Source organism: Poecilia reticulata, linkage group LG19 (genome assembly GCF_000633615.1).
Source record: "Poecilia reticulata strain Guanapo linkage group LG19, Guppy_female_1.0+MT, whole genome shotgun sequence".
Taxonomy (NCBI): Eukaryota; Metazoa; Chordata; class Actinopteri; order Cyprinodontiformes; family Poeciliidae; genus Poecilia; species Poecilia reticulata.
This window is the reverse complement of record NC_024349.1, coordinates 27,699,749-27,724,876: the sequence shown is the minus strand read 5'-3', so window position 1 is coordinate 27,724,876 and position 25,128 is coordinate 27,699,749. Positions and strand designations below refer to the sequence as shown.

The window sequence follows — 25,128 nt, the reverse complement described above, 5'->3', positions numbered from 1 at the left end:
AGGAAGCTGCTCTATGGTTTCACTGGCAAACCTGTACTCCTTACTGATGACATTCATGGAAACCAGTAACATTTAGATTCTCTGCAAGAGCTCCCCTGATAATGTATGACTGGGGTCCCCAAACTTTTTCCTGTGAGGGCCACATAACTTTTCCCTTCTCTGGTGGGGGGCCGGAGTCAGTTTGTAACAGAAAAAGTGTGACGTTTGCAGGAGTGCCTAAATGTAAAAAAAATATTGTTTTCCAGAAAGCACAATCAAATAACCCTCTCTGGGCTCTTCACAGAACAAAACTCAGGAAATAAATAATAACACTATTAATGAAATAAATAATAACCAAATAACCCTCTTTGGGTTCTTCACAGAAAAAAATCCAGGAAATAACACTATTAATGAAATAAATACCGTATTTTCCGGACTATAAACAGCACTGGGCTATAAGCTGCAACCCCAAAGATTTTTTTTTAAAAACCAGTAAACATACACATATAAGCCGCAGATATCTCTGCCGCTCTAGGTTTTCCACAACGATGCAGCAGCAGCAGAAGGGGGCGGACACCCACCCAACATTTGAGTCATAACAGGTCAATTGAATATCACATTTATTATGGTTGAAAATGAAAAAGTTTCAAAGTTTAGATTTAACTGAACTGATTACGGTAGTTTCTGAACAGTAACTGTAACAGTTACCGTTCGGAACTGTACCCCTCAGTATGTGACTGAGGGGATCCTTCGTGTCTGCTACTAGCATGAGATAAATGAAAATGGGTGCTTTCTTCTTCTTCTTCTTTAGATTTCAACGACAGCTTGCGTCCATTATTGCTGCACTACTGCCAGACACTGTATCCTAATATCTATACCTCAAATTCTCATAATGATTCCAGTATTATTTAAAAAAACGAAAAATCTTCTTTTTTCCCTCAATGCTATTTAACTGATCAACAACATTATAAAAGTTCAATTCCCTATTAAAACCTAATTCCATTTTAATGGCCGCTTTCTTCTTTTATTTCCAATTTTGACTTCACTTCCTGCTAAAGAGCCCCCTGGTGGTTGAAGAAAAATCCACATATAAGCCATAAGGTTCAAAGCTTAGGAAAAAAGTAGCGGCTTATAGTACGGAAAATATGGTATATGAAAAAAAATCGAAATGCTCTCTGGTATTGTTCAGGGGGCCGGACCAAATGTGGAGGCGGGCTGGATCCGGCCCGCAGGCCGTAGTTTGGGGACCACTGACGTATGATGTTGAATAAGAGAGGATCAGTGGATGTGCAGTTAAAGCGGATATAAGTCTCTAAGAGAGTTCTTAAAACTTTTTGGTTATTTTCTGTTCTATGTGCTTCCAGATGCTAAAATTAACACATTTTTATACTTAAGAGATTTTGTAAATAGAGTACAGCACTTTAAAATTGATTTTGGAACCGCATAAAAACAACTATGCCCTGCTGCAGTTTTGTTTGCTCCATTTTCCTGGTTGCCTGTCTTTGTTTCTGGTTTTAATTTCTGTCTGTCGAGTTGAACGATTCCTATCAGATTGCATGGGTCAGCACCATGGTGTGTATCAGAGGGGACTCAGAGGTGGTCGAAGCTAAACGAGGTTTGACAATACCTCAGTGTTTGTTTAGTGTTCATTCTGCATTTCTTCAAGCATTGAACTGACAGTCTGCTTTGCTCTGGAGCCAGTTATGAAGGCTACTGGACAGGAACTTCTGGGTTGCACCAAAATATTTGTTGACAGAATTTAATGAAGCAGACTTTTGGGGACCGGCTGTTCCACATAACCACATAAGGTTTTTAATTTAAGCATAAGGCAAAATAAATGTATTTGTATACTCCAACACGCCTCAAAGTGCAACAACACCAGCGCAGGTGATTAAACTGCCATGTATTCTTAGGAGTGGGCAATGTGGACTTCAAGTTTTATCACAATTTTTTCTATTACTATTGTGATAACCATAAAAGTGACAGTAAGCACTATTTATTAGTACTTTTTCCATGTAACTGTATGGCTGTGACTGCATAACAATCAGAGCACTACAAACACAAATACTGCTGCTGAAACACATTCCCACTGGAAATATGCTTCTTTAGGACACCAGTCACATACTGAGGGGAAAATAGTAAAATTAACAATCATGTGGACCGTTTTAGGGAATTTTAAACATTATTAATTAATAAATCAGAAATCTTATAATGATAAGACATTTTTCACATTAAATGATAAACAACACAATAAATGATAAATGATCAAATTGTGATCACTAATATAGATCTGTAAGCACTTTGTTCAAAGTAGAACTCAAACATTAATAACAAGATGATCGCTGTTTTGGATATAAAGAAAAGGAAGTTAAAATCTCTCCAATGTTTTAAAAGGTAAACCAAAGCCAGAAAGATACAAAAGAAAACTAGCATTGAAGTGGAACAAATTGGATTAAAAATAATAAAAGAATAAATTGTTTTTAAAATGAGAGAGCTACTGTAACTGTTTCTGGGAAATATTGCAGCATTTGTGCAGAAAGTATCTAAAGTTTGTCTAGAAGTTGCTGAAGTTACTTTTCCTTCTCTCCCTTTTCTGAGTTATGTATGCCTTGTAGAGCTGTTCTTATTTCAAGTAAAAAAAAAAAACTAACATTGCCAAGTTCAAAGTTCCCCAAATATAGTAAACCACATGTTAACAGAAAGAAAGAAAACAACCCAGAAGTTCCAGCCTGCTCGGGTACTTGGGCTCATAGAAAACAAGATCTGCTCTTTATGGTTCAGATCTGAGTTCCTTCACTACATTTATATTTACTGTTGATCCAGACGGTTTGAAAAGCCGACCCCACATTCTGTTCATTGACCATTTTCCTCATTTGTGTTTTGTCCTCCTTTTCTCATATCCAATCCCTTCCTCTAATTCATTCCTTTTATTAATGTTCAACACTGACCTGTTTCCACACTTTCATTTTCTTCACTTCTTTCACCCTCGTCATCTTCCTTTCTTTCCTGACTTGCTTCATGCTTTACGTTATTATCACCCCATCCCCAATTTCTCTCTCTGTAGGGGAAAGTGGCCCAGACAGCATGCATGTCAGCTTGTAAGCATCTGTCCACGTCGCTTATGCAGATGCTTCTGGATACAGAACTCAAGCAGATCAGTATGGGAGCCATACAGCAGTTCAACCTGGATGTCATGCAATGTGAATGTAAGTATAAAGAAAGGTAAAGTTTTTCTTAGCTTGTTCTACCTGTAACAGTAGCTGTGGTTCCATTTACCTTAAAATTATTTTTGTAATTGAAATTACGAAAATAAATTAGCTTAAAACCCCTAAACCCTCACCCCCGGAAAAAACAATGGAAAAACAGCACGGGGGCGTTCCGCTGCAGGAAACGCACCAGTTTTGAAAAATCTCAAGTTTTTGTGCTAAAGTGAAGTGGTTTTTCAGCCGGATCGTAACACTTATTTTTAGCATCACTCGAATCACTGTGATCAACAACTGGATGTCACTACTGGTGAAGAAAACTACAGGAAGTAGTAGGAGGCTGCTGGTTTGTTTTTGTTTTTTTCTGACAATGTGCAGCTGGCTCCACAGTATCACACAGTTCAGAGCAAGTTGTGTCATTGTAACATGTTGAATCCATACCTCGTCTGCAAAATGGCCCCAAAACGCCTCATATGTAGCTGCTCACAAGGGTATGGGGCTTACCTCTCCAATCCCTGAATAAAATGCTGATGTCTTCTCTGATTGGCTGATAGAGACTGCGCTCCAGCACCATGACTGAATTCTGAATGCATCTCATGTTAATTTTTACATCAATTGCTGCCTTGGTTAATTACTTATCGCATGAACAAACGTATTCATGTGTGATTTTAATTAAATTTCTTATTTGATGTAAAAACTGCAATTTAAAAATGTGTTTTTTCAACATTATTTTTCACAACTAATGTCACAACTAAGGTTTTAAAATGTTTGTAGTTTTAACATACAGTGCTATGCTTATGTGTTGATATGGATTGAAAGTTGAGTGTATAGTATAGTTGTCTAACTCTGTATTTTGATCAAATGTTACATAGCAATATGATAGTTATAGCAGTATTATAGTTATATATTTTTTTAGAAATAAAACAATTTCTTTGCATTACACCGTCTGTTGACACCGGCTTAAAACATTTTAATTATTTAACCCATTTCTCTGGAAAAAAATAAGTCAAAAGTCCCCAGAAATTAACATAAAATTGTTAATATCAGACTGTGTTTGTGTTTCTTCCAGTGTTTGCCAGTTCAGAGCCAGTGCCCGGCTTTCAAGGTGACACACTCCAGCTAGCCTTCATCGATTTACGACAGGTGAACAGTCAAACTGCCTGGCCTTTTAACAACAAGCGTAGCCTGGCTGTTACCACTAGGCCTGGGCAGAGACCTAGTTCTGAGTAGAAAGCCTCTCTGTCTCACTGCTAAAAGTCTGGTTTGCTTCTAGACTCACAGGCTAATCCTGAATTCTGTTAGAAATGAACATGCATCAGTTTTACAGCATTAATTCATGAAGAGTGATTGAGATTAAATGAGGGACTTAAAACAAGCTGCATGTGTAACTCCTCAAACATTCTCCCAGCTGAAAGCGAGGACTGGGCCAAACCTCTCTCAGAGACTGATGGGGACCAAAATAACATAAATAAATAAATAATCATGTTATTTCTAATGTAGAAACAAATAATAGTTGCAAAAATCATTCTTTGTTATGAGTGTAAACAATTTTTATACTTCTAGGTTTCCATTGGTGTGTCTGGAATATCACTAATTTCTCTTAAATGCTCAATAAACTCGGCTAAGTTTTCGTAAGTGATAGAACGAGTAGTATCCTATTAAATGTAATGATTTTCATCAATCTAAACTGGAATTATCTTTCAGGAGTTACAACAGCTTCTTATTTAACGATTTAGTGCTAAAAGGTTCGTTGAGTTTCTAATTCCTGCTCTGCGCTCAGTTCTGAACTCCAGGTGAGAAGAATGGGCTTTTGCTGAGCCTCTCTAAGTGTCAGCCTCTCAGCCAGATGAATAACGCTATTATCACTAAGCTGCTCTGTCACTGCTCTTTCAGCAAGACCCACACATCCAGCTGTTTCACCTTGTGACGTTACCATACACTGTTAAGGGGTGGGGGTGGGTCGTCTCCATCACATTAACCTCAGGTCAGTGGGGAGAGCAGAAGATCATGTAGATTTATATACCAACATCACATAACCTGTTCCTCTGAACCGAATCACAGTTCAACAGACCTTCATCCCACCAAGGCTGTGTGGTTCTCAAGGCAACCACTGAAGTTCCTATCAGTCACAAAATGTTTCAGTTTTTTCCTACCAGCAAACAAATAGTCAGAAATATCAGAAACAATATCAGAATTGTCTGTGAAAGAAATGAAAGTTGTAAAATTCTGGCCATTCTTTTCAGAGGTTGATTGAAGGTATCAATTACAGCTCCACTCAGATCACCATCAGACCAACTATCCAGGACCTCCTGCTTACTTGACGTGACTCCGTTCACGCAACATGTATCACCTGCATGTCGGCTTAATAAAGATTAGTCCCTAATCTGCAGAAAAACCTTGCAAAACACAGAAACCTGCATTATAAGACTACTAGGCTATCAAAAAATAATGCAATCAAATACTAATTTGGCCAGTTAATGCCAGCGTCATGTCTCCAAAATTCCATTTTTGGATTTTACCTACTAAATAAGAATTACACATGCAGTTAATGGACACTAAAATGTTAGAGAAAGATGTTTTTATAAAGAGCTTTATGAAAATCATCATAAACATAATAAATCTCTGGCTGCTGTACTAAACCTGAAGCTGTGTTTTCTCTCCGCAGCTCCTGGACCTGTTCATGGTATGGGATTGGTCCACTTACCTGGCCGACTATGGTCAGCCAAACTCAAAGTACCTGAGAGTGAACCCAGCCACTGCGCTGGCTTTGCTTGAGAAGTAAGTGCCTCTGACCACCAGACACTACTGGGGTTAAAAATAATTCACCAGGTTTTTTTCACCCTCAGTTGCTGTGAAACCAATAAACATTGTGGAAGTGGAACCTGGTTATTCTTGTGGAAACAAATGAAGGAGTTTGCTCTCTCTACCAAAAAGCTTCTTCTCAACAGTTGATATGAGAGTTCTGTTGAAATCCAAACTCTATATGAACTCCTTTAGGAGATTTTAGTTGTTTCTACTGAAGCTATGGATGGATGGAGATGATGACTCTTGGCTTTTTCTGAGTATCTTGGTTCCATACCCTCATTTCTTCCATAACCTCATTTCTTTTCCTCTAAAGCTTGTCTTTTTCTGCTGTTTTTTCTCCTGCTGCTGTTGCAGAGTCTACAGGGGGTAGGTCCACCATATTTACTTTACCTTTTTTACATACATGCGTTTAGTGCACAAGTAATGCCTGGTGACATTGTACTATAGAGCTGTGTGTCATCTGCACAGCTATGGTAACAAATATAATTACTTGTTATAAGCCTAGTTAATGGGAGGATGTTGTTATTAAATAAGAGGAGTCCCAGGATTGAACCTTGGGGTACGCCACATGTGACTTCTGCCTGCTACGATGAGCAGTCACCTGTTGACATAAAGAAGTCCCTGTTGGATCTGACCTTAAGTCCTGTTAAGGTCAGATCCAAACCAACTCAGAGCGTCCAACTCAGCTTCCAGTTGCTTTACCATCAGGGTCAAATGCTGCACTAATAGTGCATCATATCTGTCACACAGGCAATGATTAGCGACCTTAGTGTGAAATTAACACATTCACCCAATTAAATATGAAATCACAGCAGCAGGTGTTTATCTCTGTTTCCTTCATCCTCTGACAAATATCTCTGTTTATGACAAAAACCTAATACATCACTGTCAGTACAACAAATAATTGACCTAAGTTAAGCTTATTTGTGTGGATAGAATGTTTCTATTGTTTATCATTATCAGGGAAAAATAGTGTGATGGCAGAATTGTTATTTATTGACAAAATGTTAATCTAGGTAATGTTATCTTTGTTACGGAATAATGGGTTTTATTTTGAAAGCAGTTTTTGTTTTTGTGGAGGTCTGCAGTGACGTATCTGTGGCTAAAAACTTAGAGAAACTAAAGTGATGACTGTTGTCACTTTCATTATTATCGCTGTAATAGCCAGAACCATATTAGGATCTAACTGAAATCTAAACGACCCATCTCTTCCTGTTAGCTAAACATGGTGAACTCTGACCAAGCACACAGTTGGTTAAATGGCTGCATCAATAACCTGAACACTTGTTCCAGTGTGCCAGTGACAGTCAGACATTTTTACACACTAACAGATGATGTCAGGTCTGACTCGTCTGGACCAGATTCACAGACTCCTGTTTCTGCTTTCAGAATGAAAGACACCAACAAGAAGAACAACATCTTCTCTCAGTTCAGGAAGAACGACAGAGACAAGCAGAAACTGATCGAGACTGTGGTCAAACAACTGAGGAGTCTCGTCAATGGCATGTCCTCCTAGAATAACGCATACATGTTATTTGTATGTGCAATAACCAGATAAGATGAGTGAAACATGCATGCATTCACATGCACACATAAAAAAAACCACCCTGAACAATATTGGTTTAATTCACCACAGAGCAATCCTATGCAGAGGATCATATTCAACATACAAACACCTGAGTTCACATACTTACTGGTTGCATGGTCATAGACATCAGCTGAAGGCTCAGCATTACACTGTATGTAAAAAGCCTACAGGGAACCCCCTGCCAGCAAATATGACATCATTTCCTGTCTCTGACTACAAACCTGGCAGAGGATTTCTGCTAAGTTCTGCACACACTCCAAACCATTTACTGAAGCCTCAGAGGCCTGCAGAGAAATGATCTGTCAGCGGCTCCTCGGAGATAAACTGTTTTGTACTTTTTTTTTTAAACTGGATTGACTGGAGAAGTAAACTGAGACTAGGAAGTACAGGAAGTGACAAAATATTGAGATAACCGACTCAAAGGTCCAAACATACAAGAACATCAAGTTTTGGCACCTGTTTTTTCTTTAATTGATGTATATTTTCCTGCACTTTATTCTGAAGAATAACAGATCTTGTTAATCTGAGACGATGACGTCACTTACTGATCCACAGATACATTTTCAGATTCCTAAAAGTAATAACCGTGTGAAGGCAACGTTTCAGTTACATCTAATCCTGTTTATGTCTCCTTATTAATTAATGAAATAAGGAGAGATTCATTTCAACAACTGAGTTAACAAATCCATTTACTCACACACAAGAAATAGATATGTATGTGTGTGTACATGTAACAAAAATGTAAACTGAATAATTTATTATTGATCTTTTTGAAGTTTGAGTTATTTATATTATTTTTATTATTCAGGATGCTGTGGGTGTGTGCGTGTGTGTGTGTCTGTGTGTATGCGTGCGTGCGTGCGTGTGGGTGGGTGTATGGGTGTGTGTGTGTGTGCTTTGTGTGAGAGTACAGATCAGAACTTTAAGAGCAACTCAACTTACCCCAATACTGTTGATATGGTTTATGTGGCAACAATGAATTATGCTGAAGTTCTATTCATGAAGTGAAAAGTGAAAATGTGAATGATGATGTCCCAGGAGACTGATGTTCATATAAAACCTGTTTAGTTCTCCACTTCATGGTGGCTTTTTGTTGTTTTTTTTCTGCCTTGTCAGATTTATAGCACACCTATTTTGTCTCAATCTGTTTTTTACTCAGAAATGTAGCTTTTTATTTGCATCCATTTTTTTCCACCCTGTGTGCAAATGGAGTTAAAACATAGAGCACAATTCTTCCTCTTCACTTTAATACAGATTCTGGATCAACTGAAGTTCCACATGCATAATTATTAAAGTGAATCTTTGAATATAGGCTTTACTTGTGATGTGATTTTGGAGGCACATTTCTGTTATGAAACTCAGAATTGATATTTCCTGAACTTTTTTATTTGCTCCTGTTTTTGTCTGTAAGGAACTGGACTTCCCACACAGGACATCCTCCCACTCCATCAGTGGGACAGATGCTTCCACTGTGGAGTTAAAAGTCTATCTTTCCCAACTGACATCGATGACTTGAAATCTATTGCAGTAAATGTTAACTAAACACCTGCGACTTGTACTGATACCATTAAATGATAACGTTTAATGGTAGGGAAACACATTCAACATGCTTTTCCCCACAAAACTCAATCAACAAGCTCCTTGTTAATAAAAAATGTTCCATCTCACTATCAGGCCTTTTTCTAACCTCAAAATCTGTTTTGATTGACCTCAAGTCCAGTGGAGACGCAGGGGGATGATGCTGACTGTAACACTCCTGATCACAAGAGTGGGAACAGGCTTTAAGAGAAATGTGCCAAGTCCAGAAAACAGCAGGTGCTTTTTATTCCTAGGTAGTTCTAGTCTGAGTAACAAGTTGGGGCTGCGGCTGCTGCCCATCACCTGTAGTCAACCAGAAACATGCAGGATCACAGGGCCACACACAGTCAGTTACTTAAATAACAAATCTTTATTATAACACAGCAAAACACAAAGTCCAATCTGCATGTGACTGAATTATTTTGCCCTCTGGTCTCAGACTGGAGCCAGATGTAAACCTGGACACTTTTCAAAGAAGAGGCGATTGGAAAAGAGAATTTCAGAGCTACATGAATTCATCCTGTTTTGGCTTCTTGTTTTTACTAAATGCCAGATAGAAGAGACACAGCTGAATTAGGTCGTCCATGCATTATATAAATAAACCAATATTAATAAAAAACATTTCTAGATTGTGCAAAAATGTTGCTGTGGAACAGAGTCAGACTACATAGTAACAGCAGTCAATATTAACTTATGTGAATGAAGTGAAACATCAGGTGGGCAGAATGAGTGTGGAGGCCTGCTGATCATTTACATCTTAATGCCAGGAGGAGATACCTGAGTCCAGAGCAGCCAAACTGCTCACATAATGTTGGCTACATACTAAAAACCTATTTGTGAAGTTTGTTAATAAAAGGCTGCAATCAACTCTTATAAACACAGATCTAACTCATTACAAGCCTAAATCCAGCATTTTTATTCTTTTTCTTTTGTTCCTCGGGGTGAAATTCAGCTTTAGAATGTCAGATTCCACCAAGAAGAGCAATAATGTAATGGTTTATTATGTCATGGTTTGCAAGTTAACACTTTAGATCTGTACATAAACTTTGATGGGAATGTTTTAAAATGAGGCTTTTTGTTTTGTTTTTTTATGTCCGTTGCTTCAAGCTGGATGTCGTTTTTTCCTCCTTATTTTCCTGGTTTGTAAATCCCTCTGTCTATATTCCTCTTTTTATAAAGAAAAGATTTCAGCAGCGTCTCTGCTGCTGACAACATGAAGGTAGACTCTATGATGTGTCTCTGAAGTGAATTCATATTCAATAAGAGCCCCAGCTGCTGGTTACAGTGTGGAGAACTTAGTGATTTGTAATTAGATGCTTAAGTATGAAACATTCATGTTGTAATACTGAATCAGATCAAATTAACATTATACAATGTTTCAGATCATTAAACAGACAAAGATTATCAGAGTAAACCCAAAAGTTTGTTTTCAGACAGTTTCACTGAGGGGAAAAAGCAGGGCTGCACCGATTTCTGTTTTCTGGCCAATCGCCGATCTTTAAAAAACCTGACTTGCTGATCCTGATGTTGGCCAATATCAATTTTTTTGTCTGAAATGTTGCCAAATATTGCAAGAAAGTTTTTTGAGTTGGCAACAGTGGACATCTCAGACATGACCAGCTGAGTCAGTCAGTCAGTCAGTCAGTCAGTCAGTCAGACTCACAGCAGAGCAACAGAGGACTGTGGCTGATTCTTAGACCTCTGCTGAGGAAGATAAGCTCATTTGATAAGATCGGCTTCACATGCAAGTACCGACCAATCACAGATCTGCCAAAACTAAGGAAATTGGTGCCGATAAATCAGTGCTCCCTAGAAATAAGCGATCCAAACCAGCCTGGCCCTCTGGGAAATAAGGATCGTCCCCTTATAAAATCATTAACTAACTGATTAACTAAATTTTTCTGTGTTGAAAAGCAACAACTGTTTAAAAGTCAGAGTTATATTAGCTTGTGGGAAAAATTAATTAAAATCTCAGGTTGGAAATGTGGTTTTAATAAGTTAAAGGAATCCAAGGTGAGCTAGAGATCACTTCTGTCAGGAGTAGCACATCAAGTCTGGACTGGGAGCAAGAAGCAGCCCTGCATACGAATGATACACAACATACCAGAGAATATAATGTACACATTGTGTTGTTTCAAAAATAAAGAGCAGCATCCTACATGGAAGAAAGTAACCATTTTAAAAAATGTATACATTCTTTCATGACTCCATCTTATCATCTTATTTCTCTCTCACACACACGGTATATTTTTCTATATTCACAAGGACCTTTTAATTGACTTCCATTAATTTCTGCAGCCTAACTCTAAGCTAAACTCACATTTTCATCCTAAATTAACCCCAACAGAAAACAGCACTGCAGTTACAACATTGCATTTTAGGAAAAATGGACCTTACAATGTGTCAAATACAAGGCCAGACCCACACACTGAGTGACTTTGACTAATAACAGGAGATACATGGAGATGCATGTTAAAAATAAAGTCCTGTCCAGCCATAGTGAAGTGGTTCACAGATAGTCCAGTGTTCCAACCAGGTTACTGCAGCTTTTTCTTTTGTTTCATTCTTTCATTCCAATATAAAGATAAAGTACAGCAGAAATATGACATTATTTTTGGAAAAAGGTTATGAGCGATAAAAGGTTATATTTGTCTGATTTTTGTATAAAACAGGTATGGCATTTAGCTACCATTTCAAAACATCGTTCATTATGAGTATACTTAGACTAAGTATGGCTACTTGTCATAGTCATTTGAGCATAATTTAGACACTGATATTGAAATATTAGTCATCTGTTGTAGAACCACACAGTTCTTTCAAAAAGAAGTATAAATGATAAATTTATGTTGATTTGCTGGAATGTGAACAAATCTTTCTTTGGAGTTCTAACCGGACCCTTCGAACCAGCACAGTGTACTCACTATCTGTTGTTGATTAGTTGCTTGGAGACAGAGCTGTAAAAAGTAAATCCTAAACACACATTTTATTTTGTGCAAGAATCTCTGAATTTATTTATTTAATTTTTTTAAATTTCCCATATGTCTCTTTTGTTTTCAAGTTTTGTATCATTTTCACAGCTTCTATAGTGAACAGTGAATAATCACAGTAAGTATTGAACTTTACGTTGGGTTCCTTCTCTGACGTAAAGTGGAAGCCTGTATTTGACAGTAAAACTGATCTGCTTACAGCAGACTGAACTCAGGAAGAACAGTTGAGTTCAGTTTGTTAGTTCTAATTTTAGCAGCCTGACCTTTTCTAGCACTGACACAAACAAAGGTGCACAGTCGGTGCCTCATCTATAACCAGCACTGGTCACACAGTGGACACAGAACCGCAGCCTCCCCCGTCTTTCACACACACTTACACAAACACAGAAGCGTCGCTTGTTATGGGAAGGCTTTCTGCCATCTTGTATCTCACCCTTAGAGCCCGGTTCTGTCTCACCACACACACGCTAACTGGGAAACGGCATGTGAACTTTGCCCTGGGTCAATGTTTGAATGCGAAGATCCCTGTCGCCACAGATGTAATGAGGCGAGAGACATTCGCATAGCTCCATTATCACTGGACAGCAGTCGCCTCCAGTGACATACACTTTCACACACACACACACACACAGAACTCATACTTCTGAGGTTTGCTGTGAACTTTCACCTCTACTGTCTTGCTACAGATTGTTGTCTACACACAATCATATTCCATCAGTTAGAATATTGTGATGAGGCTTGCAAAGTATGTTTCAAATTTAGCCTGAAGGCTGGTATTAATCATTAAGCTCAAATTTCTGTATTAAAGCCATCAGAATCAGGCTCCATCAGGCTTGAAAACATCAGTTTGTATTTAAATTATCCTCGTTGTGTTTTACTTAGTGATGGAGGTAAATGAACTTTTCAATCAAGAATAATTCAACAATATCAAAGTTTGCGTGTACTTCAACAGAAGCCACCAGTCAGCTGATTTCAGAAGGTTCATCAAGAATTTGTTTTCTGAAAGAAGTTTGGAAAAAAACATATTTCTTTCTTTCCATATTTGTCGTAAAAAGTTTGGATTGAAATCATGCATGCCTTGTTTGTCCTTTTATAATACACACAGAGCAGAGTCACAAACTTGCATTCCATCCATTGCAGACTGATCATCAGGATTTGTATTAAAAGTTCAGTTTATTATTCCAACTGATAAAAAGACAAAGGAAATTCAGCTGATTACTTTGCAACAATCCCCCCTGCTGAACATGCATGTAGCGACAGTGGAAAGGAAAACTCCCCTTTAACAGGAAGAAACGTCCAGCAGAATTTGATTCGGTGTGAATCAATCACCATCTGAAGTGACCTACTGAGGGTTTGAGAAGACTGAGCAAACAAAAAAATAAAAAGTATATTTTAAACAACCAAGAAAGTAGCAAAGTGAGAAAGTAGTGGGTTTGTCCGGCTGTACAACTCACTATCACAAAGGAGCAGCCCCTTAAGCTAGAATATATAAAAAGAAACCATGAGACTCAATAACTCGTTGCTTAAAATTACACTAGATATTTTTGTAAAGAGGAAAAAAAGTTGAGTCTCTGGGGCAACACAACAATCTTCACATCTTCCATTCACATGAAACAATAGTTTGTTATTAGAGTCACATTTGCTGCAGGTTGGCTCCTCCCATCACAAAAACACAGCAACAATTGCCCTCCATGTGTTAGAACACACTCACTGTGATCCTACACAGTGAATGGCAAGATGGAATAAAGGTGAGACCATCACCAAGCGACCAGGGTCTGCCTGCTGCATTGTTGCAATAGCTGTTAAAGCCGTTTATTGCCTTGTTAAAGTGTTTGATCTGTATAGTAAAATACAGGCAGCAAACACCTCCAACCACCCGTCGCCTCCTCTGCAGTAACACAGGAAGCTCAAGCTGCTGGTCTGGACCAAGACTGACTCACAATGATGACCATCTGCGGACATTTGAGGTTTTCCTCTGATCATTGAGATGTTATAATAAACATATTAAACATCTTAAACTTGAAACTGACCCCCAGTCAGATGTAGCACTTTCACCACTAGGGCTGAAATAAAGAATCAGATTAATTTGTGATTAATTGATTATTGTTATAATCATCAACTAGTTTAGTTGATTAATCTAGTTTAGATTAATCATTAAAGCTGCAGTATGTAACTTCTATAAAAAATATTTTTTCACGTTTGTTGAAATTGTCAACATGTTCAGATAATCTGAGAAAAGCTGAGTTCCTCTTCTTTCTCCCAATGCTAACTAGAAACAACCAATCAGAATCAGGAGGAGGGTCTTAGCGCTGTCAATCACTTCTTTCTCCCCGTCTTTCTCTCTGTGCCTCAGTTAGCACAACCTGTCATGAATGCTCAGGCTAGTTAGCATAGCTACCAATGATGGCAGATAAATGGTTTTCGAGATTGATCAACAGCGCTCAGACCTGCCTCCTGGCTCTGATTGGTTGTTTCTGGTCAGAACAGGGCATTCTTCAGACGGTACCAGCCGCGCAGGGAGGAGGTGGATCTTTTCACAGATTATCTGTCTCATAGCAAACTGTCAAGACCAGGTGACAGTTTACATGTTAAATTTTTTTTATAAAAGTTACATACTGCACCTTTGATTGTATTAAAGTATTCAGCCTAAAAAAATGCTATTTGCTGAACTGACCTTTTTGTACTTAATTACTACTATTCAGAGTAGTAATTAACATATTTACACCTGTGTCTGTAAATATGTTTTAGCCAAAACTTCTCAAGTGGCATGCTTTTAGTTTTACCAGGTTCCGATTTACTAAGGAAATGCTGCGGTATTGCTTTTTACACAAAAAATATGTTTATTTCTTAATTAAAAATGAATTAAATTATTTATTTGCATTCTTTAATGCATTTCTGATGCTGTATAAAAAAGGCCTGCCTGGTTAAATGACAAACCTGTAGAATGTGTCCAACATTGTGCATGGATTACATGGATTAATTATTAATGCATAAAATTGATCATGTTGGGCTAATAAAAGTATTTAGTGAGTGCTTGAATCAACATTTGAACATGATGTAGCTACTGTCAGGTCGTCTCTCTCTCGCTCTTCCACATTGAACGGCAAGATGGAACATGGCCACCACCAGCTGCCCAGTTCTCTCTCTCTGTTTAATGAACAGTGAACTTGGTTGCACACAAGAGTTCATCGAGATGTCAGGGTCGCCAGTGGGTCAGCCAGCATGCGAGCTGAGGGTGGAGTGATATAAACATGCACAAATGGACAGTGGCTGTTTGACACCAGTGCTGACTGAACAGTGTGCTCCTGTGTGTGTGTGTGTTTGTGTGTTTTATTTTGCTGCATGTTTTGGTCATAAGGTTAGGTGTGTCCAGAGATAGCAAACACATTGATAACAAATGTCTACGCAAACTTATCATCAAGTATTAACAGCAGCAGCTGGTAAAGAGCTGCACTTTTTTTCAGTGTCCAGTAGATAAGGAGAGATTTCTATGAGTCCAGGGCAAAAAGTTGTCATAAAATTGGATTTGGATCCCTGGAGTGGACAGTGCATTTAATTCATTGCTTAATTAACTTAAAATGTATCGTTAGATCATTCAAAAGAGAGTGATGAGGGTTGTTGGGAACATGACGATGACAAATGGAAGAAATAAAAATGAACAAAGTTCCTTTAGGTGGGAACAAGCATTTACTTTTAATAGATTTGATGTGACTTATATTTTGGTATTAAGCATTTTTTAAAGGATGGTTTCCTTTTATATTAAAACAAGATCCTTAGTTTTGCACATAATGTTTGAGTTCTTCAGAGGGAAACACTTAACAGATTGCAAACTAATGTTCTGATACAAACATGAAAATTATACAGTTTGGCCACAGAAGTTTCTCTGCTGAAATATTTTATGTTTCAGCAGAGATGAAACATAAAATATAAAATCTTTTGTTGTTTAGGCATAGTAATCAGCATAGCATAATGAAATTAATAACATTGCAGATTAGTGGCTGAGGAATGTCTGGTTTGTGATGTTCTTTGTGTGACACAAGAGAAGTGCTGCTGATTCTGGAGGGGAAATATTTCCTCCTGCTGCAGCAGCAGAGCTCAGCTGCTTCTGCAGCAACCAGGACGAATGGATGGATGGACAAACATATGAATCAATAATATACTAAAAATACAACAAAAAACTATGAGACTTAATTTAAAAGAGTGCAGTGTAGTCTGACTGCCTGATAAAATCAATTCCAACAATAGAATTGATTGGTTTAAAATATTTGCAGAAAAGAGAAGAATCTAAACAGCAGCAGGAGTGAAGTTGATTGGGCAGCAGAGACGAAACATTTTAGAACAGTGGTCCCCAACCTACGGCCCGCAGCCTGCTGTTCCACGGAACAATGTTTTTGTGGAAATTTATATTATATTAATAAAAATTTACATACACATATTAACATACATTTAATATAAATATGAATTTGTATCAACAGCGCTCAGACCTGCCTCCTGGCTCTGATTGGTTGTTTCTGGTCAGAACAGTGCATTCTTCAGACGGTACCAGCCGCGCAGGGAGGAGGTGGATCTTTTCACAGATTATCTGTCTCATAGCAAACTGTCAAGACCACATATTAACATACATTTAATATAAATATGAATTTGTATTTGATGTATAAATGTATCTATTTATATTTATGAATTCATCCATTCTTTATCTTATACCCTTATTCCTAGAGGGATCATGAGGGGTGCTGGTGCCTACCTCCAGAGGTCAACAGGTTCTCACCTGGGTAGGGTCAACAGGGTGGGGTCACCCTGGACAGGTCACCTCTGCTGCTGCTGCATCGTTGTGGAAAACCTGGAGCGGCAGAGATATCTGGGGCAACACAGAGGACAAACAGCCATGCACACACACACTCACACATCTAAGGAGAATATAGATAAACCATTTAACCTGACAATCTTGTTTTTGGACTGTGGGAGGAAGTCGGAACTCACCATGCACAGGGAGAACATGCTAACTCCATGCAGAAAGACCCCGGGCTGGGAATCGAACCCAGAACTTTCTTACTGCAAGGCAACAGTGCTACCAACTGTAGCAACTGTGCAGCCCTATTAATAAATTAAATTAATAAAAATGTTATATAAATGTATCCCCCAGAGGAGCTGGAACAAGTGGCTGGGGAGAGGGAAGTCTGGGATTTCTCGCGATCCATGCAGAAGAAAATGGATGGATGGATGGATGGATGGATGGATGGATGGATGGATGGATGGATGGATGGATGGATGGATGGATGGATGGATGGNATGGATGGATGGATGGATGGATGGATGGATGGATGGATGGATGGATGGATGGATGGATGGATGGATGGATGGATGGATGGATGGATGGATGGATGATTTTATTAAGTCAAAAAACCTGCTGTTCTAGGTGCTTGGATGAGTCTCTGATGAGCTCTTGGAGTCATGTTTGGTGGACCAGACACTCCTGGGAAGGTTCTCCACTGATCCACATTCATCAGCACCGTTTCTCTTTGTGGTTTTCTGCTGTTCCAAATGACTCTGTGGCCGTATCCAGACTGATACATGTCACTGACATAGTTTTTCACATAAGGGCCAGGTCAGTTTGGATAGCTTGTATCCAAACCGATAAACTACATTTCAGTTTACTCAGGTTATCTTTGCATCACATCAAAAAATGCTTGATGATCTAAGATGTAGAAGTTTAGCAACAACAATAAAGCAAAAACAAGAAATCTTTTTTAGAGCAATGTTGACTTTTATCAGGTTTTAGAGAATTCTAGGCTCAACATTACTTGTGTGGATGTAGGCATCCCCTCCGCCTGTCGGTGTTGACCCAAGTTTGAACTCACAGAGATACCATTTTTATAACACACATACACACACACACACACACACACACACACACACACACACACATGCACGCATACACATACACAAACAGAGAGAGAGAAAGAGAGAGACAGCAGTTTAAAGTCTCCATCCACATTTCAATGACGTTCAGTTTGATAGAGGTAGAGTCAAGTAGAGGACAGCGGTTCTTTCCAGTGACACACTATCATTTCCCTATTCATTCATGAGAACTTGCTTGCTAATCTGTGGGCCAATGTCTCAGTAAGATACAAAGGTAGCTCAGCTTGCACTCTGAAAAAAGCTTCCAAAAAACCCACAAAGACTAATTATTTACAAATGCAGTCTGAGTCACAGAGACCCTGTTGAGAGGGATTAGAGCCTCATTTTCATTTGGTAAGAAGCTTATGAATGTGCTTCTTAACACCTTTCTGCTCCTGAATGCAGTTCAGCCTGCAGGCATGACCGTTGGTCCTACAAGTGGCTCTTCAGCTAAGGTAATGAGTTTGTAAACTAGCTGCTTTCACGGCCAACAAAAGAGACGCGCTTCCATTGTCACAAGGAATATTTCTCAGTAAAATCCACCGCGGAGCAGACTGTAGGCGGGGCCGAGCCACTGCCACAATTAAAGATGAACTTTGAGTGAACTAATTCATGTGAGGGAGGAGAAGGTGAGGCGAGGCATATAAAGGGCGGCAGGAGGAGCTGCCAGCCTCACATGTTGATGCAGCTTCACCTGGGCGGACAGACCGAACCGAACCGAACCGACATGGCTCTGAGCACACTGCTGGCCTCCTTCCTGTGCACTCTGGTGCTGCCCGTCCTGCTTTTCCTGGTGGCGGTCAAGCTATGGGACATTTACATGATCCGCGGCGGAGACCCGAGCTGCCCGAGCCCGCTGCCGCCCGGCTCCATGGGCTTACCTTTCATCGGGGAGACGCTGCAGCTCGTCCTGCAGGTAGGGTCAGTGCAGCCGGCATGAGGACAGCGAACCTGCTGGACCTCGGTGTCCGCACATAGAGAGGGAGATCAAAACTGGGACAAATACGAGTTTTTTTTCTTTTCCAGCTTGGTTAATGTTGCGGACTTCCCTCTTAATCCTTTCTGCCCTGCATGGTGTGATTTATTATATTATACAATATGATCAAAACATTTATGTGTGTTGATTTTAAAATTAAGCGTGTTTATATTTTTTATGATGCACACAGTGACTGTTGTTTAGAAATATGAAAAATTGAACATTTTTCTTTTTCACATGATAAAGAATGAAAGAATTTGGTTTTTTGTGGGGTTTTTCAATCAACTTTATTTACTACTATGTTGCTCTGGTTACAGTGAGGCGAGTCAGCTTTTTACCAGACAAACACTATAAATGTAGCATAATTCAAAATGGCTCAGTGCTCAATACTTTAAAAATATCTAGAACCATAAAAACTGTCAAATAAAAAATAATAGTACATATTTTTGATCGAAGAATCTTAGTTTTAGACCAAAATAAATTTGCATACATTTCAAGGTAATATTTAGTATTTTAAGAAGAAAACCAATAATCATGTTGTTGTTTTGTTTTGCTTTCTGATGAGGAAATCCACCACAAAACTTAAGACAATTAAGTTTTGTTTGTCCAGTTTTCTCACTGAGCCTGTCTGTGTTCCTGTGGTTGTAGAGGAGAAAGTTTTTGAGGATGAAGCGAGAGAAGTACGGTTACATCTATCGCACTCACCTCTTCGGGAACCCCACGGTGCGTGTGAGCGGAGCGGAGAACATCAGGCACGTCCTGCTGGGGGAGCACAGGCTAGTGTCCGCACAGTGGCCCTCCTCCGTCCGCACCATCCTGGGCGTGGACACGCTTTCCAACATGCACGGCTCCCAGCACAAGACCAAGAAGAAAGTTAGTTTGAAACTTTCCAGTACACAAAGCGAGTCACATCTGTTTCCTGTCATTAGAATTCACAAACATTAAAGTCAAGTTCATACAAAGTTCCATACGTATTATCCTATATACCTAATATCACCCTCAAATGAGTAACTTTATTTAACAATATACATGTTTGTTTCAGCCTGCAGGCAGCATTATAGAAGCATTTCCAAAATTTAGCAGTTTCTTTTGAAATCAGATTTTAAAGAGTTTTATTGCCAAAGAATATTAATCTTAATTGGTTTCTCATAAGCCATTGTAAAAAAAAATCGGATGTTTCTGCTGAAATAATGACCTCAGTGTGTTCAGACCGAATCCCATGTAGAAGTTGAGTTTCATCCACTTGATTGCTGCTTTAGGCCATCCTGAGAGCCTTTTCCAGGGAGGCGCTGGAGCTCTACATCCCCGTCATCCAGGAGGAAGTGCATACTGCAGTCAAAAGCTGGTTGGTGCAAGACCCCTGTGTGCTGGTCTATCCTGAAATGAAGCGGCTGATGTTCCGCATAGCCATGAGGATTCTGCTGGGTTTTGACCCGGAGCAGATCCGGACCGATGAGCAGCAGCTGGTGGAAGCATTTGAGGAAATGATCAGAAACCTTTTCTCCCTGCCCATCGACGTCCCATTCAGTGGGTTGTACAGGGTAAGAGCGTCGGGTTAACACGGTGAACATGTGAACTGGCTTTCTGTGAAACACTTTCATGTCAGTGTATTGGTATAAACATGTACCTCAGAACAGTGTGCTTTATTTAACATCCCACCTAGGAGGAGCTAACCAAAAAGAAGATTTAATCAGAAGTCCGTCCTCACGTCTATTTTTGTCCCATCTTCTCCTCTTCTGTCCTGTAGGGTCTGAGGGCCAGAAATTTCATCCACTCAAAGATTGAAGAGAACATCAAAATGAAGGTGGAGGAGTCAGACAAAGGGTCAAAACACACAGATGCCCTGCAGCAGCTCATAGACAGCAGCAAGAAGAATGGAGAGCCCTTCAGTATGCAGGTAATGAAGAGGACTATTCAAAGCATTGTTCAGGAAAGACAAATCTCTGGAAAGATGTTGTCAGAGTGTGTTTGTTTGTTTTTTCTCCCCTGACTGAATAATTCAACATGTCTGCCTTCTGTGTCCAGGCCATCAAGGAATCTGCTACAGAGCTTTTGTTTGGCGGTCATGAAACCACGGCCAGCACAGCCACGTCCCTCATCATGTTTCTGGGTCTGAACCCAGAAGCTGTGAACAAACTGAGGCAGGAGTTATGGGACAAGGTAAATGTGCTGTGCTTTCTTTAGCCTGAATATCAGTTGAAGTAGCTTTTTGATTGACTGAGGCAGTTGTCGGCTAATGGTAATTGATTTATTTTTGCATAGCCCTTAAATTATTTTAAAAACATAATGGTTTATCAGTGGCACCTGCTGATGTGTAAAGTCCAGTTGGCTGAGGGTTTATGTGTGAGCAGAGACGGCCTCAGACCATTGAAAATGTTTAAATTAGCAGCACCAAACAGTGAATCAGCATAAATGGATTTCTGACATGACTCAAAACCACAGCTAACCTTTCCAATGCTGTTCTATAAAGATAAAGTTCAGAGAGATGGAAAGAGGAGACGTGTAGCTAACTGGTCTGATCTGCAGAGCTCCAAATAAAAAACAACTCATTCTACATGGATAATGTTCCACTTAGAACTTTATCCTATGGATAATATTTCACCACAACATCACGACCAGTATGAGAGATTAGATATGACAGCCTGGGGCTTTTGTGAAATATACGTACCTGAAAGAACTTTTCTTTTTCTTTGCAAAACAACTTCATCCGTCAGTTCTCACATTTTTTTTCATATTAAAGTCGGCAAATTTCCCCCATGCTACGACTGTCTTCTTGCTAGCAAGCCTGCTTCTTAACTGATGGTGGACAACGTACATTTGAATTGTTCACACATGCTAAAATCAATCTATAGAACAATTACAGCATTCGAAGATGAAACGGAGATGGAATGCTTGCAAAGGCGTTAGCATGATTCACTAATACATGCTAACTGTGGAAACCTGAGCAGAAGGGATCAATGTTGATTTATTGAGCTTTGCACATCACTTTGGTTTCCATCCTGCTTTAAACAAATTCCAACAAATGAAATAAGAAATTAGAAGTCAACATTAAAAGTAAACCAGCAGGTCACTGAGGTTTATTTACTTGTCTATGACTTTTAAAAATACATCTTAAGCTCAGCCCTAAACCTGGTTGATAGTTGTCATGCACATTGGGATGCATACGAAGTACCTTTGGGTCAAAAATTAAAATAAAAAAATATTTTAATCATCACAAAGCTGTCATAACTCATTAATAAATTTTTTTTTAAAGAGTTATTGTAGATAGTGATGGCTGTTGGCAGGAAAGATCTCATGTAATTGTCTGTATTAGACTAATTTTTTTGCCAAAAATCAGTCCAGCATTCAAAACAAGAAGGAATGGTTGTCCAAAAAAGACAATATTTTTCCCCAGAAAGGCAGGAATAAAAGTTTGAAAAAGAAAAAATCTCAGTGAGAGTACAGTTCCAATGTGCTGCCGGCCTGAAAGGCATACTTCTAGAAAGGAGGACAAATTGAATTTGCTGAAGGGAAACTCAGAATAACCTAAGGTAAAGCTAGCTAGTATGAAACTAAATCTTAACAGAAACTCTGTGCTGCTGCTGACTAGAATATATAAGATGTGTAGTCATACGTTGACTAAATCTATGAAGATGTTTGTTCTAAAAGAGTAACTCTGCTCATTGTCTGGTCCCTCATGTCTGTCTGTTCAGGGGGAGAGTGGGATGAACCTCCAGAGTCTGAACATTGAATCTTTGGAGCAGCTCAAATACACAAGTTGTGTGATCAAAGAAACACTGAGGATCAACCCGCCTGTCCCTGGAGGCTTCAGAGTGGCTCTCAAAACATTTGAACTGAATGTAAGTGACTTAGTGATCATTTGATTCTCCTGTGTTCAACCTGAAAGTTCCAAATTTAGGAATTAAGATAACTTGATTTTTTTTTACATCACAATAAAAGATACATTAAGGTACATTACATTAGTGGGATTTTTTTTAAAAGTATTGTGTGTTAATTTGTGTGAAAATTAACAATATATGTGTGTGAGTATATTGTGTGACGGTGATCTGAATGACTATCAGTGTGTGGAGTAATTAAAAACCAACAATCAGGTAATAATAATCACAATAATAATGAACCAAATTATCTGTGAGAGGTAAATATAAACATATGATGGATCAATTAATAGTTATTTAGTTATTTGTACTAAGTAGAGATTGTTATACATTATACAGGAACTACATGAGATGGGAAGAATAATGCAGAAAGAAAAAGAAAACTAAAAGATGGGGAAAAAACAAACATATGTTAGTCAGGATATATAAACATAAGTCAGGATAATATAAAATTGATTATACAAAAGTTATTTTTCATTAAAATGTATTCAGTGAGTACATTATTCCAATATGTCAGAATGATGGTGCTTCTCGTTTTCTAATTCATAAGAGCTGTCTTTTTAGCAGTGGTTAAAGCTATAAGTAATTGTTTAACAAAAACAGAATTTTGATAATGTCCCATAACCTTTCAGGGCTACCAGATTCCTAAAGGCTGGAACGTTATCTACAGCATCTGTGACACTCATGATGTTGCTGAGATTTTCCCCAACAAAGACGACTTTCAGCCCGAGCGCTTCCTGACCAAACCCTCTGCAGACTCCTCCAGGTTCCAGTACGTACCGTTTGGTGGAGGTTCTCGGATGTGTGTGGGAAAGGAATTCGCTAAGGTTCTACTGAAGATCTTCTTGGTAGAAGTAGTCACAAAGTGTGACTGGACCCTCTTAAATGGACCCCCTGCCATGAAAACTGGACCCACCGTCTATCCTGTGGACAACTTGCCAACCAAATTCAGCAGCTACATGAAAAATCCTTAGAGGTTCTGGACATTAGTAGTTCTGTAAATTTGAACATGGTTTCCCGATGGGCAGTCCCTGTCTGCTGTCTTTTTGAACAGATTGTATATATTGTATATTCATGTATTTTTTATGACTATGTAAATATATCTATAGGTATATTCACCTAATTTGAGAACTAAACTAAAAGCACTATAGGGTTACATAAACACTTAATCATATCAGTGGTTTATCTGTAGGTTTTTTATACATACATAGTTTAGTATGTTGATATACATTTTGTGTCTTGGCTCAAGGTATTTATGCAACTTGTCTGCTTTTGAATGAGATTTTTATTTAAATAAAACAGTGACTCAGGTCAGTCCACATGGAGTTGATGGAAATCTTTCCACACTTAATTTACTGGTCCAGTTCCTAATTTCTAGATAAATATGATTCTTTGGAAATCTGTTTAATTGAACTGATGAGAATTCATCGTGGTGAGTAGCAGAGCCACATGCTGGGCTGAGAGCAGAAATCCAGTTTAAGGAAAGACAAAAGATGTAATTATGGCCAAATATTGATAATGAACAGTTAAAAGATAACTTGGACTTTAGTTTACTAGTACATTTCAAAAATATTTATTTATTCAAGAATACTGAATAAAAGTGCATCTTTCTTGCCAGTCATTTTAAGTGAAATGTCCTTTTAAAGATTTATTACACAGAATAAAAAGTTTCAAACTCTTTTTGCCGTTTTAATAATTATGGCTTAAAAGTAAAGAAACCTCAAAATTCAGTCTCAGAAAAGTTGAATCTCACATGAGACAGTGGCATGGAGTCATCATCCTGTGTGGGTTGCTATGACAGCTGCCGTTAGATCATCTGCCTCGTTGGGTCAGGCATCTTTCATCTTAGCCATTAGATTTTCTACAGTGTTGATAGTCAGGGGAGTTTGCTGGCTGATCAAGAACATTTGCACTTTTATGCAATATTAAAATTTCTTTCAGAAGTTCTAGTATATAATTAATAAAATTGGCCCAAGCACTCAACCCTTTGGGAGTCTCTATAAGTGATGCTTTATAGTGTGAATCCAATTAAGATTTTAAATTCATAAAGTGTTTGCAGTTGTATCAGCCAGAGGCAGCAAACTGATTCATAGAAGAAACTTCATGGTATGGAGGCTGCTGGCCTCAAAGGAAACAGATGAGTTGTGCCACCAATCTCAGAATCACCAGAATCAACTTCATTCTCTGGGTTTGAGGGTCCACACAATGTGACTTCAGGTTCCACTTGTAACGTAATCAA

The 25,128-nt window shown here is 38.7% G+C and overlaps 2 protein-coding genes across 7 annotated transcripts in view; both read left to right on the top strand.

The window, feature by feature from the left end:
* The window catches only part of exoc6 (exocyst complex component 6), a 34,308-nt gene extending 26,367 nt beyond the window's left edge, over positions 1-7,941 (top strand). For 4 of the 6 annotated variants that reach the window (XM_008438202.2, XM_008438200.2, XM_017310932.1 and 1 more), the window contains 5 exons: positions 3,044-3,185; positions 4,252-4,325; positions 5,848-5,960; positions 6,342-6,353; positions 7,377-7,941. In XM_008438202.2, coding sequence (XP_008436424.1) covers positions 3,044-3,185; positions 4,252-4,325; positions 5,848-5,960; positions 6,342-6,353; positions 7,377-7,503 — 468 coding nt within the window. In that variant the 3' untranslated portion in view covers positions 7,504-7,941. The remainder of the gene's footprint in view (positions 1-3,043; positions 3,186-4,251; positions 4,326-5,847; positions 5,961-6,341; positions 6,354-7,376) is intronic. The other 2 variants (XM_008438206.2, XM_008438205.2) reach the window with 1 other exon arrangement.
* A 9,588-nt stretch (positions 7,942-17,529) lies between these two features.
* Positions 17,530-24,208, top strand: cyp26a1 (cytochrome P450, family 26, subfamily A, polypeptide 1). Its single transcript, XM_008438208.2, has 7 exons — positions 17,530-18,954; positions 19,663-19,887; positions 20,274-20,555; positions 20,762-20,911; positions 21,040-21,174; positions 22,707-22,853; positions 23,522-24,208. The coding sequence occupies exons 1-7, from the start codon at positions 18,715-18,717 to the stop codon at positions 23,861-23,863; spliced, it is 1,521 nt and encodes a 506-aa protein (XP_008436430.1). The 5' UTR covers positions 17,530-18,714; the 3' UTR covers positions 23,864-24,208.
* The last annotated feature ends 920 nt before the right edge of the window (positions 24,209-25,128 follow it).